At 35.9% G+C, this 24,882-nt stretch overlaps 1 protein-coding gene across 3 annotated transcripts; it reads right to left on the bottom strand.

Annotated features, from left to right (window-relative positions):
• Positions 1 to 894: 894 nt before the first annotated feature.
• On the bottom strand, positions 895 to 24,882 carry TDRD1 (tudor domain containing 1). Of its 3 annotated transcripts, XM_032988677.2 has the most exons (23): positions 24,817 to 24,882; positions 24,478 to 24,622; positions 23,973 to 24,078; positions 22,767 to 22,824; positions 20,986 to 21,090; positions 20,448 to 20,630; positions 19,647 to 19,793; positions 18,364 to 18,535; positions 16,763 to 16,846; positions 16,217 to 16,387; positions 14,937 to 15,044; positions 13,385 to 13,555; positions 11,723 to 11,971; positions 9,318 to 9,440; positions 8,061 to 8,171; positions 7,700 to 7,870; positions 6,397 to 6,639; positions 5,779 to 5,895; positions 5,427 to 5,537; positions 4,123 to 4,290; positions 3,550 to 3,771; positions 3,338 to 3,384; positions 895 to 1,943 (listed from the first exon to the last, which is right to left on the bottom strand). In XM_032988677.2, the coding sequence occupies exons 1-23, from the start codon at positions 24,877 to 24,879 to the stop codon at positions 1,845 to 1,847; spliced, it is 3,174 nt and encodes a 1,057-aa protein (XP_032844568.1). In that variant the 5' UTR covers positions 24,880 to 24,882; the 3' UTR covers positions 895 to 1,844. The 3 variants fall into 3 exon arrangements, with proteins under 3 accessions (XP_032844568.1, XP_032844570.1, XP_032844571.1); XM_032988679.2 differs by lacking the exon at positions 6,397 to 6,639; XM_032988680.2 differs by lacking the exons at positions 895 to 1,943; positions 3,338 to 3,384; positions 3,550 to 3,771 and adding an exon at positions 4,564 to 4,597 and having other exon boundaries at positions 4,213 to 4,290.

Consider the following 24,882-nt stretch of genomic DNA (forward strand, 5'->3'; position numbering starts at 1 on the left):
CCGCATGAGTAAAACCAGACTGCAGGTTACTTTGCACGTCCAACAGGCACTTTCCAAGAGCATGGATGTTCTAGTTCAAGTGTTTCATATAATATTCTTTGTTGAGACATAATTCCACATGGAAATTTACTTTGAAATTAGATTCTATACTGGTATTTAGATAAATATAAACCATAGCTGACAGTTTAATCACTTCAAGAACATATTTCAATTACAGATTAAAAGTAGCACAGAAAAAAGAAAAGGCAAGAGGAACCCAAGGCCACATCAAAAAGTCCAATAGGCTTCCACAGTTCTTGCTTGATTTGTCCCTGCATCAGTGTTCCCAAATATTTCACCTGAAATTAAGGAGTGAATTAAGTCTCTGTACCATGTTAAAGTCTCTTACTTCTCCTTTCCTTCCACTGCCTAGGATTAGTAACAGATACCTTTGTGCTGCACCATACATACATCTCCAAGTGAAACACAAACCACTGCTTTTCAGGGAGTCTTGCCCGAGTAGAAAAAGCAAAAATTCACTCTTCCTTTCTCCTGCTCATAGACAAAGTGACTGCTTTTGACGACGGCAGTCAAAGTCATCTTCTGAAATGCAATGAATAGTCACTAGGAGAGGTGGTATGTGGAAAAGTGAACAAAAGTCATGGAAGGACTAAAGCACCAGCAAGTTGCTTTGCATGTGGACAAGTGCTTGTGGAAGTCACTTGTCACAGGAAGTCAAAGGACACTTGAGCCAGCCACACTCTTGGGTCAGAACCAGAGGCACAGAGAGACCCAAGTGCAAGAACTTGTCTAATTATTATATACTGCAAGAATATGGCAACAAAAAACTTAGAGGCAGGAAAAAAAATGTTTTGGTACACTTAAATTGTCTCAGATTTAAGACAAACAAAAATATTTCACTTTCACAACAAGTTTAATCTCAAGATCCTTCCAATTTGCGCAAAGCCCGAACTTAAAATATATAGTTCAAGTGGACAAAAAAGCTGCAGTTTCAATAAGCAAATGTCTACTATGCTCTATGAACAGTACTTTGGTATTCCTTAGTAATATTGCCACTTGGTTAGTCAGAAATGACAACTAGGTATCAACTACATCTTAGAGAAACACTGAAAATCCATGAATAATGTGATTCAGTATTTTTGTCCTATTCCAGAATGGGACTTTTCTATTATGATGTGAAAAAACTTGATGGGGTAGAAATCATGACTAGCTACAGACAAAACAGTTCTAATACAATTTACTTTAAAACAATATTCACAGATGCATATTACAAAGTGTAACTGTAAATAAAGAACTGTGTGCATTTAAGTGTTTACTGATTTTAGAGAGAACTACCTATATGCAGTCCGAGAGAAGATTCAGCCTATAATGATACTGCAACCAAGTATATGAAGAACAATTTTCAGTCTAACTTCAAACTGGAAATTACATTAAATTAAAATACTAATCAAGATAAGATACAGTTGTTCAAGTAAAATTAAATGGTACCAAAGTTGAAGTAAGTTTTATGATTATTATAACTTCAAATGTAAGTTTACAGAATAGACTCACAATACAATGGCTATTCCAGAGTTATGTGCGTTCAAGAGCAAAATAAAAGCAAAAAAGCTTAGCAGCACACTGATGTAAAACAAAAACAGAACAGAAAATTTAGCTTGCAGCTTTGAGATCCTTCAAGTTACATACTTTTTTCACAATAATCCAGGCATACAGATAAATACAAGTACTTAAACAGCAGAATTTATATAAAGCGACTCTTATTTTTAGGCTGATGAATACACTCGCTCTTCCAAAAAGAAAGGAACTGCCGCAACCTGGTATACATACAAATGAAACTGCACATGTCAGACTTCGTGGTCCAACAGTTTTTTCATTTCAGTGAATCCATCTGTATTCTCATACTTGTTCAAGAGGAAGAGTAGGATCTGATCATGCCTTTTAAGCTGTGGAATAAGCAGAAAGAATTAGAGACATAAGATATTTTTTTTTTTCTTTTTTTTAATTTGCTGGTTTCAGATTAGGGTAGATCCTAAAACTACAAACTCAGCTACATCCCATATCAGTTCAATGAATATACAGTTCCTTTCTGCTGTAAAGTCTTCTGGAGGGGGAAAAGGACAGCAGAATTGTAGCTGACTTCCCCCTGGCCCTCCCACCCCTTTTTTTTTTTTCCTGAAGCAGCAGCTTCCTCAAACCAAACTGACAAAATACTCAAATTAGGACTGAGATGAGGATCTTAAATTTGGTTATTCACACATGTCTATTTCCTGATGTTTTCAGTCATATTGGAATCTTCTGTCTTCTCTTCCTCTCTCATGAGACACTGAGCCAAACTTATTCCAGTGAGGAAGGATAACAGAAAACAGAAAGTGACCAAATTCAAGTCAGAAAAGATATTAGCTAGATCAAACTGGAAGATCAAAGAGATAGAGGGGGGAAGGGAAAAGGAGTTCAACAGCCTACAGTGGGACAGAGAAGTCAACTACATTCAGGAACAGCATAGTTTTGCTGCCTTTCTGCCACTAACTCCTGGTAACTATGCTTACTCTGAAGCAGTAAAGGTCTAAATGACCTTGAACAGAAATGCTCTTTTCCTACCTCTAAAATATCAATAGTGCATATTTTTGATTTTGGACCTTGCTGCCTCTGGCTTTTTGAGCCTTGAAAGGGGTTTCTGTCTTCAGAATTCAAAGTTTTGCTCTGTCCTCTGACAAAGATCCCACTTTGAGAAAGACTGATGCATCTTTTCTGGTATACTTTGTATTACTTTTAGTATTCCAAAATTCTAATTTATCATAAATAGCCTAAATTAAAATCTCAGCCCCAGCTCCATGACAAACTCTGGCACTTATTAATCTGTGCTATCTGAAATACACATTGCAACAATTTTCTTACATATGCAGCTGTCTGCCAAATTGTATCCACAACAAAACACATCCATATTACTGAAAAAACCTAGTTGCCCTTTGTCCAAATGACACAGTTTATGCAGAGCACTGCAGCTAACTACACAACAGACAAAAGTAACACTCCTGAGTCTTCATACTCCAGGAAAAAAAAAAAAAGAAAAAAAAAAAAGAGCTGTATGTGTGGCAAAACATAGAATAACGAAGTCTGTAATCTACACACTATCCTCCCTCAGTTTCAGGGTGCTCTAATTATTACCACGCATAAAAAAAAAAAGCAAAAAAAAGGCGTTGGGATAGTCACGTAGTCCATCTTCAATGTTTTGGTTAGCTATTATCTCCCTACTCCCATTTGCTTCCCACATAGGCCTTCTTTTAAATTCTAGAAAAGTAAGAAAAAAAAAACAAGTGTTGCTTGGACTGAATCTTACTTGCATTTTTAATTCTGTGCAGCAGCATTTGGTCTCACTTCCATTCCCTACAAAAAACAAAGCAAGTGAATGAGCAAAATACACACGGACCCTGCTTCCCTCATTTAAGAGGTGGCACGTGGAATTCTCTAAGACTTTTAGAAAGAAAAGTCACTTAAGCATTCCACATTCCCACAGTTCTTCAAATTAAGTAATTAAGTGAAAATATGTACCTTGATGTTCAGTACGTAGGTTTTCAGTACTGTAGGATTTGACCAAACCTTCCATTACCAGTTTGTCAGCTACATTCAGACTACCATTTTCACAAAGCTTCTTCACTGTTACTAGATTAACATTTCCATGAATCCCTTTCACTGTAATTGTGACATATTTATTCAATAACATTTCTTTCAACTTGGCAAGTAATAATGGAGACCACTCAGCTTTCTTTATTCCTGAAAACAAAAAGTACAATCAAGTTTGTTCTATAAAGAATTCCTTTATGATATGACTTGAATCTTACACATAATGCTATCACTGTTTTTGAAAATACGATGCTAAGTTTTCCTAATATAAGCAGCTTAGATTCTACAGATAATTAACTAAAAACATACTTTCTAAACCAGCTTTCACATTATTAACGAGTACACTATTTCAGCAGATCATGCTGTTTATCAGTATTAAGGAATGTACACTATCATAATAAGTACAGATTTATAGTATTAAAGAAAATCAATCAGGGCTTTAATGGGGTGGGTTGTTTTTTTTTTTTGGGGGGGGGGGGGGGGGGGGGGGGACATTTTTACCTGCAAGTGAACACATAATAGTCTGAAAAGGCAGCTTTAAGTAGGAGGCGGTGATCGGCAGCACCTTTGAAAGAGGTAAAGTTTCTGTGTTCCCATAGTCTGCATATAGTACTTTCACTACTGACTGAGAAGCTTTTAGAACAAGAGCTCTGTACCAATGGCCATCACCTGAAAAGATTGGGACAAGAATCACATGTGAAATACCATCTTGTAAACACAGCATATCATGAGAACAAGAATCTGCACAGTTTTCCAGGAGTTTTTAAAGACTCTGGTATATACAAAAGGCTACTTGACAAGAAGCAAGTCCATAGAAGCGAAAAGTTTCCGATTGCTGTATTCGTTAAAGTGTTGCTTTCAGAATTTTGCTCTAATTATGCAGCTAAGTTTTTTACAACACTGTTTTAAGAGTGTCTGCACACTGTATTTCTAGCTCCGTACCTCTGTTTTCCAAGGCATACTCCTCAAAAGATAACTGAAATTAAAAAGAAAGAAAAAAATATCTTTTTTCCTCAATAATCTTGAAGAACCATAAACAACAACAACAAAAAAAGTGAAAGTTAACAACAACTGTCAAACACTTAAGTATCTTCCTGGGGTCTGCCTAGTATTTTTTTTTAATTCATCTATCCTGTCCTCCATGAGCTGTTATCTGATCTAGCACCCAAATTCATTTTCAGCATTTAGTCAGATCTCCCGTAACAATCCACATGCAGTCAACATTTGTAAGTCACACTACTTTTTTAAAAAAATGGGGCTAATGTAATCAGCAGAGTATCCCCTCTTCTGAAAGACTAAGACAATAAATTAAGTTCCCTCACTGTTAAAAATGCTTTTGACTTGAACTAAACAGTTCACTAAGCCTGCACAGCTTGTTAGGCTAGCAAGGCTGAATGATCAGGTGTCATAGCCAGCGTCACTGCTCCATGCTCGCACAAAGCAACAAGAAAAAACCACCCAGGCACCCACAAACCAGAAGTGGGTCTGTACAGATACAAGTGCACTATTGCTCTGCCATGAATTTCATGCCCTTGTGACTCAAACACAAACAAATTTCAGCTTAAACACTAACTAGCTTGCTTTCCTCTTACAGCTCCATACATTTTTCAGGGCACAACTTATTCCTTATTTTCTCTTCCAGACTGTCAGTTTCTTTGCCCTACAGATGCAGCCAGGTATCCTTTGTAACAGAATTAAGATATCTGTAAGCACTTTAAAGTTGGCGGTTTTCCTTTTTCTAAAGCAAAAATGAAAGTTGTGTTTTACACTGGTCAAGGAAATATAAGAACAAACAACTGCCTCACCTGAAAACCTGGCACAACAGGCTTCACCCAGTTTTGGTTTGAAGGGTTGGTTCTTACAAGACTTACAATAGCCTTCTAGTTCCATCAACTGCCTACGTAGCTTTTCTTGATCTACAGAGAAAAAAAAAAAAAACAAACAAACAAAACAAAACCAAAACATTTGATAACTAACCACATTTGGGTATAACAAAGAACATACTTTTAAGCTCCTTTGCTTCCACCTTTGGCATTTTTTATATTTTTCTACTGTCTGAGCTACCTTTCCACACAGTTCAGTTTCCTATAGGCATCCATTTTATTAGCCAGCTTGCAACAATGACTACTGATATTAGGAACAGTAAACACTACTTACCTTTAGTTTGAACTGGTACAGCGTAGAACAAGTCTGGGCTTACAACTTCTGTTACACAGACAAATATGGTTTCATCTATAGCCAATTCAATCGACTTCCAGTGCATCAATGCGGTTTCTGATAGAAATAGTAAGAAAATGCAGTGTACCACTTTCTTCCAAGCACTTACATATTATGAGTAACTGTTACAGAATATCTCTAAAATGCAGAGACAACTGAATGTCTCCACTTCGAGACATCTAAACCAAGATAATTCTTGGTTCATAACTCTTGTTCATAAACTATTAGCATATTGAAGTAGCTAAAGTAAAAAACACCTCAAAAGAATAAGGTATTGGAAAGTAAACACGGCAAAAGCTTTAGTTGTCATTTGTAATTCTCTACTATCAAATATTCAAATAGCATTAATGTAAAACAAACCCAGTGATTTTTATCTTTCTCTTTTTGTCTATAATGCCACCTGCAGGGCAACTTGTGTTTAACTGTAAAAATGACCATATAATCAAAACTATGCATGTTTATTATTGATATTAACTAACAGTGATCTTGCTTTTTAACTATAAAGGCTGTAATTCAAAAATTTTTGTACAGCCTAAAAGTCAACGTTCATTTAATTACCTTTTTTGTCAGACCTGTTTGTAAAGTTATTTTTATCTTGTAGAACTTCTTTTACAGCCAATTTTTCAGCAGTTAGTATCTCATTGATCACTTTTGGATGACCTGTGGAATTGTCAATAAGCTCTACACCTGCCCCATCTCTGGAAAGGGAAGTTACTCTGGCTTGAAGCTTTATCCCTGCAGTGTACGTATGAAATCTTGCTGTAGCTTCTGGAATCCATTTGCTATTACCAGGCTTTATACCTAGGAAGTAGGACAACTGTTCAAAATGCCTCCATTAAGTGACTTTCTTCAGTGTTATATTTTATTTTTAAAAAATCCTTTTTTTTTTTATACAATTCAAAATACCAAGGCTACTTTTACTACCTGAATGATACACATTGTACTTCATCCTATTAATTGCCTCCCTCTTCCTCCTTTCCTCTAAAAACACATTTCCTCAGCACTTCCAAGTTTTGTTTTCTACATTTTATGATATTCTACCAAGTAAATCCTTGTGTCTTAAACAACACTGTTAAGACTGTTTATGAATCCATTTAATATAGCCTTATTGTCAAAGGAGCAGAAAAAGTGTTTTAATAGATCAGAATAACCCCACCAGAAGACACCTTGATAAAATGTGGTTTTGAGCTTTTTCCTGTTTCCACATTTTTTTTAATTTTAAACCAAGTAGACTACGTTACAAAAAAAGAATAATTCTGTAGAATTTTGAGTGACTTGGTATGGAAAAGGAAGGGGGAGAGAAATAGTAGAAGACTGAAAAACAGCAGCATAGTGTCAAACTCCCCTACAGAGAACTGAAAGGCCAACTTCCTTCATAAAAACAGATGAATGTTTCCTGCAAAAATTTTGAGAAACAAGTCGCAGAAAAGCACATTTGCTCCTAGCAAGACAGCAACCAAAAGCTAATAAGCACTACAGATGAACCAGAACTAAAGAGACAAGTTCCCTTTGACTGGTAAATCAGTAAGTAACCTCCATGCAGATCACTCCACAGCACTGTCAGAAGCTCTGGGAAGAGCCACCATGTTTCTGTTAAATGCCAGTCTGCTGTGTAGTAACGCTAAAACAGTGGCTCCCACAATTTCCAGAGGCTGTAAGCAATAGGCATTTATTCCAAAAAAAAAAAAAAAAACCACACAAACCAAAAAACCCACCCCACAAACCGAAATAATTAAAAAAGCCCCAAACCAACAAAAACTAGTTTTGTGAAGCATACCCTGTCATCACCTCCTTCGCCCAAAACAGCAAGTCTCTAAATGCTATAGCTCTTAAAAGAGAAAGAATCTATAAGAATATCCACCTGAGAGCCAGCATTTAATTCCTTGAAATGGAAGCTTTAAGAATGAAGATGAGATCTGCCGTATTTTATTCAGTGGTACTTCCTCAACATTTCCATAGTCCACAAAGCATACTTTGACAGTTCCATGTGAAGTGACATTTTGCACCAAAGCACGGTACCAGTTACCATCATCTAATTTTAAAAAAGTTAAAAAAAAAAATTACTGCACACATTTAGTACGTTCACCAGCATTTATTTTTTAATAAATAAATTCAATACTTTGCTATCCTCTGCCAATTCAAACTTTTTTTTTTTTTTTTTTTTTTTGCTTTATGTTCACCCTGTAAAAACAAAAATATAAATATTTTCGTTTCTTACTCACCAGAGAAAAAAGCACAGCAAGGTTCTCCATTCACAGGCTTAAAAACATCTGGTAGTGTTTTCTGACAGTATTCAGACAATGACTTGTTAAGTAAGGTTAGAGCAAGTAACTCTGAAAATTAGAACAAAAAAAACCCCAAAGACAAGATCAGTAAAATAAGCTGACTTAAACTTTATCTATATTGTTCACTATATAGAGCTTACTTACGAAAGATTTGATGGGAGATCTCTGTGAATTTTAGAATTTCATAAAAAGAGCTGTTGATGCTAGGTTAAGTAGTTAACTTACTAAACAGACTTATTAGATGGAAGAAGAGAGGTAACTAATATTTACTGACAAATTAATTCAGTATAACAACAAAATGACCAGTAATTCTTCCTCCTAATTCAAACACACCTTCACTCCAAAATCTAAAGTATATTTTACAGCCATATAACACCATGGGAATTATCTAGCTCAGCCAGTTCATATAACAGATTATTAGATCTCACTCTGCTTGCTTATTTATTTTTTAATATCAAGTCCTTTAGCCTGCTCTATAACATCACTTTTAGGGAAGAATTCAGTCATGTCTTAAAGGGAATATGCCACAAAGAATCTATTACCCTTATCTAAATCAAGGGATAAACTTCTCTCACTTTTTAAGATCTGCCCTGTATTTTTGGTTTGAATGCATTTAGCTTCTACTTCCAGCCACTGTAGTTCATCATGCTGTTTTTCTAGTAGGTTAAAAAGCCAATGGTTATTAGAAGCCTTTATAGATGCTAAGAGAGGAACAGGACTTTTTTTTTTTTTTTTTAAATTATCCAAGGGAAAGTCAAGTATCAAAAGCTGCATTTTCTCATTTTCATGTTATTTTATCTCCTTCTGAATTTAAGTTTATACAAATTAGAACAGGAGTACTAGAACAGAACTCCAGTAAATATTGTACGGGCACAGGAAACAACATGTCTCTTATTTGCTATCTTCTATTTAGATATCCTTTGTCTATGTAATCGTAACTGCTTTCACTTTTCTCTACATTCTTAGATTTTTGGTCAACTGCTTGCCTTCAGCATTTTCAGATTTCAGCTTCACAGTCACTACATACCAGGATCCAATTTCTTCATCATTCCACTTGTATTCTTACATAAAAAGACTTGGAGGTGCTATAAGCTCACTTTAAGCAGTAATGCATTAGAACTATAATAAATGACGTCATTTGAAAAATCTGAAGCAAATAAACTTGCAGAAAGAAAAAAAGCTGAATAAACTTACCACTGTTATTTGAAATCTGACAGTAGAATTCTCCAGGATCGTACAGTGTACACACTATGACATCTACTGTTTGTTTAAGAGTTAATTTACTCCACTTGTAAATTCTTTTGTTTGTTGTGTCCTCTAGAAAGAGGAGATGAGAGAGAAGAAGGAAGAGAAATTAAAATAATTTTTACAGGAAAAAAAATTATACGTCCTGAATGCTCATTCATGTCCTCAAATTTCTTGTATAAATAAACTAATTACCAGTGAGAGCCTCTTTGCAGAGTAAAAGATAAATATGCCAGTTGCTTAATGTATCTTATCACTACTGAGAGGGGCAAGCCATCAATGAACAGGGAAGAGCAATCACACAAAGAGGTACAGACTAGGTGGCAATAACCTGAGCAAGAGGGACTCTGGGGAACCCTGGTTCCTGGGAAACAGAGTAGGGGGCATAGAAGAGGGAAACAGTTGTCACCATACTACTGGAAACGGTCTAAGGAAAAGAACGAACAAAAAGATTAATAGAAAGACTTGTAGAAATTTGCACTGTATACTAAAGTACCTGAAAGCAGCTTATTATTTAACAGAAGTTGGCGAATAGATCATGTGAAAACTAAGTTATGGTACATTGGAGATGATGTCATTTCCACCATTGGCACATTATTAAATCTTCCTGTATTTTTCATAGCTGTTAAGTTTGTTACAGCTTATGGTAGGCAGCAGCATGCAGAAATACTGTCAGCCTTTTTAAGACTTGAGTCCAAGTGGCTGGCTTCTGACATTGGTAGACCTTTCCAGTTTTAAGTGTTTGTTATATTTTCTAAAAATGAAGCTCAATAAAGGTTTGACCTTTAGGGATGGCCATGCTGAGATGCTGCTCCATCTGCCCAGCAGCGTGTCCAACAGATTACTGTAGGAAGTCGTATTGCCAATGGGCAAAGAAAAAACCCACAAAACCATCACCCCATCACCCTCCAGCCCCCCCTAAAAAAAACAACAAAAAATTCAAACCAAGCTCTCAATCTTCTTTATTTTCAGTGGAATACAAGTAAGCTTCACATTGTAAGCAACTGTCAGATCCCCACTAGAAGGGACAAAGCACAGCTGACATTTTGAGAAATAGGCTCAGAATGGAAGCTAGTTGAATTTTCCACTCCATAAGGAAGAAAGATTGACAAGAAAAATAAAAATTAACAAGTTACTCAAATTTTGAGAAACCTTTAGGATGCTTAACAACTGAAATATAATTGTTTATTCTTTTCTGTGATGGTGAGATTCCTAAGCAGTTCTCTAAACCAAAAAATACATTGTTCCTTAATTTCTGGCAAGCTAACCAAAATCTACTCTTATACAAGGCTAGATCCAGCAGTCACCAATTTAATCGGTAAGTTTAAATAAAGCAAACAAGTTAATGAAAAACTATTTTGCAAGTTGACAGAGAAATATATCTGTTGAAACTCCAATATAAAAATAACAAGTTTTAAAACACGTAAGACAAAAGTTCATAATCTGTTTAGAACCTGCATTCAAAAGCTCCCACTTGGTGCAAGAAACTGAAGAAGGTGAGAAGTAATCAAGAAATCTATGAAGATATAAAACAGATCTAGGATGATGGCCACAGATCAAAATGTGTTTCGATATAACCATGAAAGTTACCGCTCATCTGAATTTTATACAAGATTCCTTACCATTCCGAACAAAGGTAAGGAATAACCATGTCTCAGCCACAAAGCGTCTAGTGAGGAAGATCAAAATTAAGGGATTTGGACATAGCCTTGACAAAAAGACTTCCCTCAGTTTTCTGTACAAACAGATCAGGAGAGAATACATAGTTTTACAGGACTGAAAAAAGCTTAACATGCTTCGTATGAGAGAAGCTAAGAATCTTCCCACAATACGAAGAAATCTGACAAAATCTGAAAATTTCTCAAATTGAAGCTTCAGTCACTAAAAGCAAAAAAAGACAATTTAGGCTTATCCTTGAAGTCATATAGGCTACTGCTGTCAAATTTTCAAGAACTAAATATGTGCGTTTAGGTGTAAAGTATAAGATAATGAAGATGAAATACTGTTTGAACTAAAGGACAAGGGCGTAAGAACAAGCAGGTACTAACTAGCCATATCCTACTTAAATGGAACTCATTAAGGTTTCTAACCCTAGAAAGTGAAATACTAGTATGGTCTCCCAAAAATTAGCAACTGCAACTTTGTTACATATGCACACACACACATATATAGACACATACAAAGACACAAGGAAACTCATGGCAAGAGTTGCCATGGCTAAACTTCAGCCCTCAGAAGGCTAGACTTCATGAGCCAGACTGGAAAACTTTTACCAGTTAAGAACTTGTGTTTTTTGTGCCCACTCTAGCAGGGGGTTAAATAGTGCCAGTTCAGCAGGATGTGCTCATACTCACCATTTGCTTGCTTAACATCACTCATTCTGACTGCTGGTAATGCCATCCTTGATTCCTCAGCTGCACAGCCTTTCTCTATGAAATAGCTTGATATACTTATTACTGGAGTGACTGATGCATCTATAAGCTCCACCACAGATCTATAGCTCTCTTTATCCACGACTTTTACTGTGAACACTTTTTCTTTCACCAGTTGGTTCATAAAAGAAATAGCTTTTGAGGTCCAGGATCCTAATGGTGGCTTCACACCTAAAAAAATCACATAGTATGGAAAGGTTCTAAGGAAAATTCAAGTCTCAACAATATGTGGAAAGGTACAATACTGTTTGAAACAACAGATTATGTAGCAGATACCAAGTAATTCGCTCCCACTCTTCATGATTGTAACAAGATTTCAAACAAGATAACTTAACTTTTGAACTTTCGGAGTACTTTAACAAAAAATCTGACAAAGGTCATGTACAACTAGTCTATTACAGAGATGCATAAATTCAGATTTAATACCTGTCTAGTACGAATGTCTATAAGAAGTGTCAGTCTTTGGGTCTTATGAATACAACCTATTGTTTTGAACAACATTAACCATCTCTCAGCCAATATATCTGCTACTATAAGCTTATTCCTCCTTAAATGTTTACTCTTTGTGCTACTAAATTTATTTCTAAAATGTAAGTTATAACCAGAACTGGTATAGTAGCAGATTGGCAGAAGTTGCCTTCCAGAAAGATGTATTTTATGCAGCAGTAATCCTTGATTCCAATCACAAAACATCTTATCTGATCACTTTTTGTGTCCATGTTGTGTTTAGGACCTTTCTTAGAACACTCATTATCAGCTATGGGCATCATGATTTGCCCTAGAAAAGAGATTTCTTTAGATCACATTCCATATGCATTGGTTCCATCTCTACATACACGGGACACATTGTTTCATGGTTTTCCTTCAAAGTAAGAAGCTAGAATGCTGCTCTGAACTTTACCCCAAAATTGAAAATCAGGTTAAATACCAAGTATTGTAAAGGAAGGATAGGCATCAAGCATTCTAAAAGACAGGTACTGAAGCAAAGGGGTGGACTATCTTATATAGTGATGGAAACAGAGAAAATAAACAAGTTTCCAACAGCAGGTTAAACAAGTGTGTCAGGAAAACAATGTATGAACTTGACTTGAGGCAGAAAGACGAATGAGGAAGTGTCAATGTCCTTTCCAACTTGACAGATTTCACAAGCCTATGGAGAAAAGTCTACCAGTAGTTTCACTAGATTTGCCCCCAGGAAGGGGGACAGATACAGTTCTGAATTTCAATGTATAAAATGAAATTTTACCTTTCCCCGCAGTGTTAGAACCACAACAGATTTAGGAATTCCAGAAATCCAGTAGATAACTGAATTTTGCTTTAAACAAAAGCACATGCAAAACCTAACAGGTGTGTTAATATAACACAGTTTTCCAAACATACAGCTGCAGGTCACCAAGTACATTAGGAAACATTTGTCACATTTTATAGATATGCCATAACAATTTAGAATTCTGGAAGTAACACTTAACTGTTATATTGAAATATGGGAAAGGATGGAGATAAGATAGTAGAGGGGTGATCATTATCTAACCCCACTTATTTTGCCTCTATCCCATTTGAAACAGCCTATCATTTGTTTCATACCTGCCAAAGTACATCTTATGGCTTGAGCTGGCAAATCCATTAATCTTGGAATCATAGGACGAAGTCTAGTCAATGGAAGAACCTCAAAATTACCATAATCTATATAGCCTGCCAAAACAGTATCTTCAGAAACATATGCTATAACAGCAGCACGATACCAAAAATTGTCTTCTAGAAAGAAAGAAACAGAAATTCATTGTACTTGCTTTTAACTTCTGACAACAGAATGATTTTTGTGGCAGACCAATATGAAAACACGTCAATTTCAACATAAAACAGCAGCATTATAGTTCACACAAATTTTCACAAAACCCTTATGGACACAATACCTACCACCATCGCCCCTCATATGAGCTGAGTGTTGCAAACTCATTCTTTCCATAAAGAACCCCTCCACCCCACAAAAAAATACTGCAACAAAGAACTGACTACATTATGTGGATGTAGTACTTAAGCTTAATACATTTAAACAAACAGCAAACAGTAGCTTAGCTGACCACAACATGCAATTCAAAAGCCACACAAGAGATTTAAGTATTTTAATTAAACTGAAATACTTGAGAAAAAAATACAAGCTTACTCAAGTTTATCAAGACATCCTCAGTACTGAACTGATGGCTTTCCCTAGCTCGGCAGCTGAAACCAGCGCCCATTCAAATGCCAAGACAGATTACTGGCAGCATTAGCTTTTTCTGAATGTGCAAAAAAACATTTATTTCAGCTTATCTGTTCAGTCCCGCTGCTATTTATTCAAAGCAGTAAAGCCACAGGAAATGGAAATAAATGACCAGGAATGTTTATCAATCACATTAAGTTACAGCAGCAACATTTCTGACCAGAAAGAAGGCATAAGAACAGCAATGTGTAGAGGTTTTTTTCTTGTTAAAAGGATGATTTAAAAGGAGAATGATCTGTGATCAAAAGAGATTATCTTCATCCTACTGCACTCAAGGAAACGGGACTTCAGATTCTAATAAAAGGTATTTCCTTCATATAGACTTACTAATTCCAGAACACTGCTTTATACAGAATACCAGCATATATTAAGGCAAGATTCAATTTTGTCATGAGGTAGAAACAAAGTTATGAACATAAAATTCAGTACTACCAGGTCTTGGCTAAATAACGTTTTTGAGAAGACTATCTGTGCAACATTGTTATATATTATCCCATTTCTTCTGTCCCTTTTTTGGGGTCTAAAATTCCAAGTCTGTATTTTTTTCTAGCCACAGGAAGTAATGCTTAGCAGCATATAAGAACCCAAATTTCTTCACGGTGTCTTAAAAAGTTCCTTTATACAAAAATCAACCCAGTGTTAAGTTTGCTCAATGAAGGGACCATTTTATGGTTTTTCTTACGCTAGTATTTTATAGGTGTCATCATTTGCTATTAATAATTTTTAAAAATCACTACCAAAGTCTATCCACAGCTAAAACCACACACAGATAAAATAAACTCTGTATGAAACATTTCTAAACATAATTATAAAAATTGTTTATTTTTTGTAATAAAGTGACATAAATTAAGAGACATACTTGCGCTCCCTTTTTACCTGTGAACCGGGCACAGCAGACATTTCCAGCAGCAGGATGGAAAGCTGGACTACCGGGAAATTTGTCACAATATTCATTGAGAGACACTTGAAGCTCAGCGAGTTGACCTGATGTTAAAATACACAGGTTTTAGGAGCACACATTGTCTTGTAATTTTTACAGAAGTACACAAATCTTAAGCTCAAAGCCTGGAAGAACATCTTATAGTATAACGGACATTATTTCCCGTAACTTTTAACATAGTACCAAAATAGTGATGAGACTAGGATTCTTCAATCAGGAAGATCAAAGAGAGTCCTCATGTGAGTCTAAGGAATCACAGTGGTAAAGGGAATGAACTGGGAAAACCGGTCACAGACATTTTCAACCCAGGAACAAAACTGAAGCCAGTAGGAATTGAGAGCAAGCTAGTGGCTGCATGCTAGAAAGAAACCAAGACAGACAGCTCTTCAAGCAACCAGCAGAGGATGAGTGCCACTTCTTACTGAAGGACACACACAAATTCAAAGGCTGCACAAGTACACATAAGATAAAGCCACTGTAGGAGATGCACCAGACCACATCCAGGTGCAAAAGCTCTTCTAGCTGAAATAAAAAGCTAGCTTGGAGAGCACTAGGAGGACACATCCCACAAACTTGCTCTGCTCTATTTTCCCCCAGTCATCTGTTCATGGGCATGGTGGGAGATGCATCAGAAGTCCCTGCAGCATAGCACTCTGGCCCATACAGTGTTATTTACAGTCTTATATTTTACTGTATCAGAAGACACCAAAGCAGGGTTTGGGCACTATTATCTGACCTTCTAGTACTTGGATATTCTCCCCGTATTACGTAGCAAAAGTTCAGTTCACACACCCAGCCTATAAGGAAACACTTCCCTCCAGTGGTAAAGCAACAAGGCATTATAGGAACAAACAAAGTAATCAAACTCACACATGTTTCTGGAACATGTGAGAGAACAATTTAACATTAAATATTTGTGATACAAATTGACTTCAGACTTCTAAATTCCATGCCACATTATCTTTCTACTTTGCACTACTCATAACTGCCCACGAATTACCACCTTACAGGTTAGTAAGCGATATTAGCAGTTAACATTGACAAAAACACCCTCTGTAACACCATGGCTCTTAAGTGACTGAGGCATGGCCTAAAGCTACAGGGAATCACCATTTCGGGTCAAACTACAAGACCAGCAACACCTCTCCCCAGCCACTCTACAGAAGAGAAAAATGCTGTACTAGGTATCATATCCCATTTTCAACACGTCACTTACGGGCACTGTTTATCTGCTGACAGAAAAAGTTCTCTGGATTTTGAATGAAGGAAACCACACCAGAAAATGCATCTCCAATACATACAGAGACACACTCTGCAACTGAATTAGCACAGTGAAAAAGTTCTTCATCTTCAGGTATTTTTTCTTTACTTCCCTCAGAATGGTTTTCTGCCAAAGTACATAAAAAAAAAAAAGAGTGTTGCTAATCAAAAGCTAGATGACTCTGAAAATGTAAGCACACTGAAGCAGCTAGCAGTTCATTCTTTTTGCTGAAACTTTGGACTTTGAAGGCTCCTGTTATATTATCCATCAAACTAATGTTCACATAATCATCATTAACAAATACTTTACACTATTAAAAATCATACATGTTACTGTAACTAGCGAACTGAAGGAAGCTCCACTAGCCAACATTTTTAAGTAGGTGGTGATGGTAGTGAACAGCTAGAATATTTACTACATTCAGAGTATCATGCAACATTAGACCTAAAACTCGCAAAGCTTTTTCTGTCTATTACTAGTAAGTTTGATTTGCTTGCTTACCTCTTTGATCGTCTGCTCCTTTGGCATTACTATCTGGAGTTAAACTAGACCTCATTTCTAAAGATACTTTACCTAGGCAGTCTCCTAAAATACATATACAAGAAACAAAGTTATTTTCCATACAAGATAGTCCGAATTTAGTTTAATCTTCTGAGCCTAACCTATATTCCTATCACAAGGTGAGGATGCTCTACTTGTTTGTAGAGTACTTAATATGCTTAGAATGAAAAATAAAAGTAGCTTCAGAGTCTACTTGATTTTTCTGAAGACATTCAGAGCTCAGACTGACAAAATGAGCAAAGCAGTAACAATCAACATTGACTTGTAGACACTTGACTGAAAAAAAGATTACAGCTTTTCAGGTACAAATATTCAAAACTTACCTTTGTATTTACAACAGTGAGTATCCACTGAGTTACCAATATTTACAAAGAAATCTTGAGTTTCTTGGCTATTACGTATTCCATTTCTGATGCATGAAACAGTATTTCAAGCTTTCAATGTAACTATTTTCAACTGAAAACCTAAATACAGGTGTTTAAGTTGCTTGTAAAATCACAGAATACATGCACATAACATTTTATGAATGCAGTGATATTTTTATGATCTTCTTTCTGAGAGGTTGGCAATTTACACTGTTTTGCCATTATCATGCTCTAAAGAAACCAAGTGTGAAATATGCCCAGCATAACCCTGAATCAGTTGAATTAGACAGGAACAAGGAGAACCATCATTTTATAGATTGCAGGGACTTTGACATGGAGATAAGCTTCCTGAACGTCAGGAATTTTAGCAAGAGGATCAACCATCCTTTCCTTCAGAGTTTCTGTATGTTGCATATCAATTAAAAGAATATGCTCTTAGCACTGTACTGTTCTTGCTCTGCTGCCAGAAAAAAAAACACACAAGAGTTCTCCAAATAATGACAAGAGGCAGACTGTCCATGTATTGATCTGGTTCCACAATAAAAGCTATTTCCCCAGCTCAACTGAGAATCTGAATTCAGATCTCTCAAAGCTCAGGTGCTCTGCTTGTCTCTGCAGAGGCTTTCTAACTTAGAAATACAAACATACTTAGAGCTCTCCAATTAGGTAAAACAATATCCAGTGGTTGCAATTTTCTCTAGGATATTTTTTTAGTGAGCATGTATGAAATATAACAAAAGCTGGTAAAATCCTTAGTGGAACTAAAAACGGATACTATCACTTTTAAAGAATTAAAAATGTACACGATAAAAGGAACAACATGGTCCCAAGTCTGCATGCATCTATTAGAACAGAAAAATATATGAGATAATCTGGAAAATGCTGAATTTATTATAATTCTACTGAAAAAGTAACCTTACTAAAACTTAAGGTTATTAAGTATAACAACATACTTCAGGTACAGACATATTAAAGTGACTTCTATATGGAAAGGTGAAATAAATGAAAACTTAAAAAATAAATCAAGGGGCAGGCTGGGAGAGTGACAAGAGGGAAGAGAGTAAATGAAAAAAACCTCTCCTCTTTTAAAGGTATTGGGCAGGGGTAGGGATAGTAAACATGAAAGAATTATCAACTGTGGGTTTTTACCCCACACACACACTACCAAGTACTTACCAAAATCAGTATGAACAACATCTACAGCAAAAGTCAACATCATTTCGTCCTGTAATATGTCAACAACAGTTACTGAACAATGTTTTCCCATAAATTGCGAAGAAAAGTTTGTGATGATTTCATTCCATCCTTTTTCTTTTGGATCATAATTAGCAAAGGAACACTTAATGGCCTGGAAAGAATTACAATTAGAACAAGAGGGGATAGGAGGTTATTTGCCCTGTAGAAAAAGCGACTAAATAATTAAGGCCCTCAGAAATATTATCTTGCATATAAGTTAAAGCTGCTGTTGGAATTCTAAGCATATCAATTCTTTACAAGAATTAAGAATTAGAAAATTAAGTTCAAACTGTGAACTACATTTCCTCTGATTAACCCACTATTTATGTTGTCTTATGTTAGGCACAGTTGTATCACATCACATCCAACCACAGGTGCATGTCCTAACTTGCCCTCAGAAGATACTGAGGGCTTTAAGCCAACATTCAAACAGTGCTCAAAATCTTTCATGAACCCAGCAGAAAGCCTCATGAACAAGCCATGAAAAATTATTACAATAGCAGCTAATCATAGCTGTCACTGGTTGAAAGAATGCTTCTCTATTATTCTTTGTGTATAGTTAAACATATTAGTTTAACTCCCAGATTAAAGCTAGACCATCTATTTTGTAATGGAAGACATCACATAGTATGGTAATGAACTCAGACCAACAGCTGTCTTTACTGCAGACAAAGTCTGCCTAAACTACAAGGGATTTTTCACTACTGTGTGAGACCAGATTAGAATACACAGGCAGAACAATTTCCCTACTGACCTCTAGCATATAAAGGACATTTGGACCTAAATGCCCTGAACATGGCTTTTTTGTTTTTTTTTTTTTTTTTTTGTTTTTTTTTTTTTTTGTTTGGTTGTGGGTTTGTTTGTTTGTTTGTTTGTTTTTTTTTTGTTTTTTGTTTGTTTTTTTTTTTGTTTGTTTGGTTGTGGGTTTGTTTGTTTGTTTTTTTTGTTTGTTTGTTTTGTTTTGTTTTGTTTTATTTTTTTTAACAGCTCAGGACCCAAGAATTTTGAGACTAGGAAGAAAAAAAGGCAGGTGACCTTCCTCACTCCTATGGAATAGCTAGTAAACATTTCAGAAGGTCAACTTCGTATAGTACAGTAGTTTTTACACATTGCTTTCATTGAACGCGAAATGATAATGACAGTTACACTGAGACATGAATAACACTCATTTCAGAGCTATTCCTTTAAAATACCTTAGCTATTGTTACAAAAATAGAACTCACGCATGGAGGAAACAACAGTTCAATGTCTTTGTGCAGAGCTTTAATCCAGGAGAGGGGAATATTTTCTTCATTTCCATAATCTATATAGAATACTTGTGCTCTCTTTTGCAATATATCCACATCTTTTACCAGTGCTCTATTCCAGGTCTGTGTAGGAATAAACCATAACCTTAATAAGATCACATTATATTTTGCTTCATCAGGTTTGTTTATCAACAAAGGCACTGACCAATTCAGAATCAACTCTGATGAAAATAGCTCACTGTAGTGTTGACTGCTGAAGATAAAATTCTACTCCTATGAAGAGTTGCTACCATACAGTAAATCAGGAATCTGCTAACAGTGAAGGAGAAAAAAATGGGAAGATATACAAAAAAGGGGTGTGAAGGGAAACAGGACCTAGATGTTGCTATAGAAATGCCACCAGAAGAGTCAGGTAAGACATTAAGTAAAAATAACTCCCTTAATTAACTGGAGTCATATTCCAAGCTGTTCTAACTACAGTAGGTTAAATTTGCTGAGAACACACACAGGCTTCATACAACAGTAGGACAAACAGCACCTATAGGGCTCAGCTACATAAACACAAAAATCAACTTGGGGGGGATGGCAGGTGGTGGCAGTGGGGAAAATCAGTACCTTAAATTTGAGTTCTGTATGTTAAGCTAGTTACTACCACAATTCCACCACAATTAACTGATCTCTAACTAGCAGCCTTCACTGGTAGAGACATAGAAGTAAAGCATGCAAACATGATGAGCTCAACACAGAACGCTTATTTTATGAACAATCAGATGTTACCTCATCCAAAGAACACCTTGCAACACAGACTTCCCCTCTGATAGCAATATATTGCTCTTGAATAACCGTGTTAGCATAACAGTCTTGCAGTTTCGCAGAAAGTTTACTGATCTGGTCTAAAACTTCTGGAGAAGTCATCTGTATGTAAAATTCACTTGGACTCTTGAACTCTCTTACTGTACCCTAAAGAGAAAAACCACAGTAGATAATTATGCAAAACCAGTATATTACTCAGGACCAGTGTTCATTTCAGTAGAGGCTTTTCACCCTATACCTGGTTTTTTTCTTTTGTTTTGAATCTAGCAGTAATTAACTGCAGGGAACAAAACAAAAGAACAAAATGTTCACCTTCACAGAAATAATCTCACTTTCTCCCCCTGAGCCCTTCTTGCATTTACTCATCTCTATAAAAATAAAGGAATTTTACATGTGAGCAGAATTAGACAAAGAGCTGAGATGACATGCAGCTACATATGCTTAACAAAGCTTCAAATGCAACCTAACAAAGCATTGTAGTATTCTTCCAAAATACAATTACCTGTATTTTTGTAGCTTTTTTGATCCCTAGAGTCTGGAGATCTGAAAGCATTATTTTCTTGATGTGCTCTTCTGTCTTGAAAGAATCCATGGAAGTTGAATTACCCTATTTAAAATAGCTACAAGTTATGTTTAAACTGGAGCTGTTCAGCTGTAGCTCCTTGTAGTAACAAATGGGAAAAGAACTTTTTAATAATTTCAAGAAACATGTAAAAAAGTGCTTTTTGTTGACCTTCAATAAGAACTCTTACAGACTTTGTATTACTCTTGAAAATAACTTAAAACGTTATCAGAGATATACTGACCAGACAATGAAAAACGACTGCTAAAGTCTCACACATTCACCTCTTCCTTTCACACCTGTTTTACAGGACAACTGCACTGTACTTCCTGTTTGTGATGCTCTCATAAATAAAAGGAATTGAATTCTGCCTGCTTCCCTGTAGCTTTAACACCACAGAGTAGATTATAGCTACTGCTCTAAGTGCAGTTATCCATTTCTGGTATCCATTCTGATATCCAACTGGTATCCATTTCTAAAAAAAGTCTAAACATTTAGCGTGACCAGCCTAATGCATACCATCTGTACCTGTGACGTTCTAAACGCATTAGAAAAAATAACCTCATACACATGCTTATGGAAAACCTCTTTTACATTTGGTCCAACATACTGCAAACAATGTGTGATGACCGAGATTACTGTTGCAACTGCGAAATTAATTGTTTACTTGCAAAGATCCTTCTAGGAGATTTTCTAGAAAAAAACCACATCTCATAGCAAAATACATTAAAAATTGAACAATATGCAATATAAACTCTCTTACTTCCACAGAACTTACTTAAGTTCCAGAAGATGAATCAGAGAAAAATAAAGACTTCTGTTATTTCAAAATAAATCAGCTACAAATTGCTTATTCATATTGTACATCATCTTGATATAAGGATTCCTCTCTATAAGTTGATCAGTTTTATTAGAAAGCAGTCACAAGTACACACACAGCAGAAACTTATCAGGATGAACTAACAAGTCTTATGATCCAAAATGAAGCCTCCTTTTTAAATTCCTCCAAAAAGTTAAAACAGATGAATGAGCTACTTCAAAGAAGTGCATGACAAAGGAGTTTTCCTGTATAGTGCAAACATATGGCTAGTTGAAAGCTTGCACATTCACCTGCTTTCACAAACATCATCCCAAGAAACCATGAAGACAGCAAAATTATCTCCTGCAGTTCACAGGAAGACTATATGATCTCACTTTCACTTTGGGTGCAAGTAAGATCAAGAGAAGCTCCAAAACATTACAAAGCAGAACTGCACCATCTTTAATTCATGCTCCAGTGAAGAAACAAAAACTTATCTGCATCTGTTACTATACAGTACCACATTAAATGCATGTCTCAGATAATTTACAAAGCTCCAAGCACCAACCCATGAACTACACAGAAAAAAACCCAGAAATTTTCTGGTGGACAAGCTACATCTGTTTCCTTCCTAAAGTATTTCTCTAGCAACATCACATAGGTCTTGATATTTAACTTTTGTAAAAGTGGGGTTTTTTTCACAGAAAAACCAAGTTGTCTGATAGTGTTGCAATGGGCTCTAGAAGTGACATATTTTTGAATGCTTCTCCCAGTAATTTTTGATTTTAAGCACTGACCTTTCTAAAAAGGAGTAGATTATAATCTTTGGAACTTGTTCCTTTCCTGTACAGCTGAAATTAATCATATTGCAACTAGCTCACATCAGATCTACTCAAGAAAGAGTGAAAATTATATTCTATACCTTAACATAAACTCTCTTCTCAGTTTCAGCAGGTAACTTGCCTCCATTATTAGTTCCACTGTAATCAAAGAAAGAGGTGTTAATTTGGAAGAACCAAAGATAGACAAGTAACATATGTAACACCTACTTGCAGGTAGAACAAAAAGGCTATGTTTGTAGTATGTGTTTTTTGTCAACCCTTACTCCTCCTCCAAGAAAATGCAAAATTGGAAGTCTGTTAGTTCCCCATCATGCAACATCTGTTGTGTTTTTCCTGATATCATCAACAAAAAATAAATTAATTTTTAATAAAACAGAGTTGTTGTGGAGTTCTGCTAACACTGTAATCCCAAGCCTACCTTAAGAACTATAAAAAATGCAAAAAAAAAAGTTGCTATTTCAGTTGAATACATAAGTAATATCCAGATAATATATATGCCAGATCGTCCCCGTGTTCCCTCCATTCAGTCACTGTAGCAAAACTGGAAAAAAAAAAAATTTCTTGTAAACTTTGATTTCAGAGACCTGGTTGCAGATTCACTGAATTGTGATCGTCATTCTTTGCTAGAGATTGTCAGCTGAAATGCTCAGATCGCTCCCCTAAACTGTTCCAAAGCCAGCCAGTCAATTTGTACCGTGTCATAACCTAATGGTGCTTACTTTAATTGAAACAGATGAGTGAGTGATCTCTCAAACATCTAAACCAGCATGTCAAGAAGCAAAAATGAGCAGCTAGAGAACGGCCTGGCTGAGACAACTTCTTCGAATTGCAGCCGTGCTCTTCGAAGATAAAACATCCATGAAGTTCACTAAGGCTACAAAGGGTGCCTCTTCAGAGTCTGTTAATGCAATCCATTAACCATGCCACTGCTGAAAAGCACAGCCTCATTCCTCCTCCCTTCCCTATACCATCAACAGCAATAACAAAGTCATGTGATTAGCTGGTATTCTTACTGCATGCTCACATAGTTCTGACGCAAGTAAAAAGAATGCTTTTGCTTTAAGTCACACTACAGAACACCTTAACAACTCCAACAATATCCTTCAAGTCACCCTTCTAAAGCAGCAAAGCTGAGTTTTCTGACAAGTATGAGATTATGTTGTACTAGCCTAAAAATAAGCAACATATTTTACTGTAATAGTGCCTTTACATGGTCATTTAAGTTGCATTGTGAGGAATACTGTCTTTCTGTAAAGATTATTTGACAGAACTTTTAACAAACTTACTTTTGCTTAATTGGCTCACACACAACACTGTGTGCTGGCCAATCTTTTTTCTGACAATCTGCAGAACAATAGTATATTTGCTTGCACTGTGAACATCTGAGGGATCCTAAAAAAAAAAGACAGAGAGAAACATCTATATCCGAAGAGACAACAGCTGTTAAGGCCCCATGTATTATTCCATAACTGCTTTACAAGACTGTTCCACTACAGCTCTAAGCACATACAAATAGATATTTGTATTCACATATTGCTATCAGACATTCCTGCCCTAGATATCTCAAATTCCTTCTATATTTAAGAAGGAAAAAAACCCACATTTTTGATTAAGGAGATGTTCTCTTCTGTTTATAAGTTCCATAACCCCAACTATGTTCTGAATAGTCACTATACTTGCATCTGAAATAAAAATATACATCATTTTAAGCCATCTTTGAAAAAACCTTCTGATTTAGTTCCACTGAGAAGTATACTATGCATCACAGACTACAGGACAACAGGCACTTACCAAACAGACCACAGTGATGGCAAGTCTTCATTTGAGGTGGTGATGTTGAACTGAAGAGACTCTTGTCATAGCCAATAGAGAAAACATTGTCAGAGGAATATTGACATTTCTTTGGCTTCTCATGAATCAAATCAGAATGCAACATCTGTGGAAGAAAAATCTTAAGTGATTCTTACTAGAAAAAAGCTGCCCATTATGGTAGAAATATTCCAATATACCAGAGTATGACAACAAAGAGTCGAAATATCAAAACTGTAGAAAGAACAATATATGCTGATCATGTCTGCTATCTAAAAATGCTCAAAATATTTGGAGCAATTACAAAGTGCAGTAACTCACAGTATTTTCTTTATCAGCTGCAGCTGTGAACGTCAAGTTCCCTCCACCAGTTATGTCTTCCATGGA

The sequence above is a fragment of the Tyto alba genome, unplaced genomic scaffold, assembly GCF_018691265.1.
Source record: "Tyto alba isolate M040663 unplaced genomic scaffold, T.alba_DEE_v4.0 Super-Scaffold_1, whole genome shotgun sequence".
NCBI lineage: Eukaryota > Metazoa > Chordata > Aves > Strigiformes > Tytonidae > Tyto > Tyto alba.

Bases quoted from the DNA above. Each gene is read 5' to 3' on its own strand.
- TDRD1 (XM_032988677.2), bottom strand. From the start codon at position 24,879: ATGGAAGACATAACTGGTGGAGGGAACTTGACGTTCACAGCTGCAGCT. The intron at 22,825-23,972 runs GTAAGTTTGTTA...CTTTGATTACAG, and splicing joins TGTGAGCCAATTAAGCAAAA to TGGAACTAATAATGGAGGCA. The intron at 3,772-4,122 runs GTAAAAATGTCC...TTTTGTTTTCAG, and splicing joins TATTATGTGTTCACTTGCAG to GAATAAAGAAAGCTGAGTGG.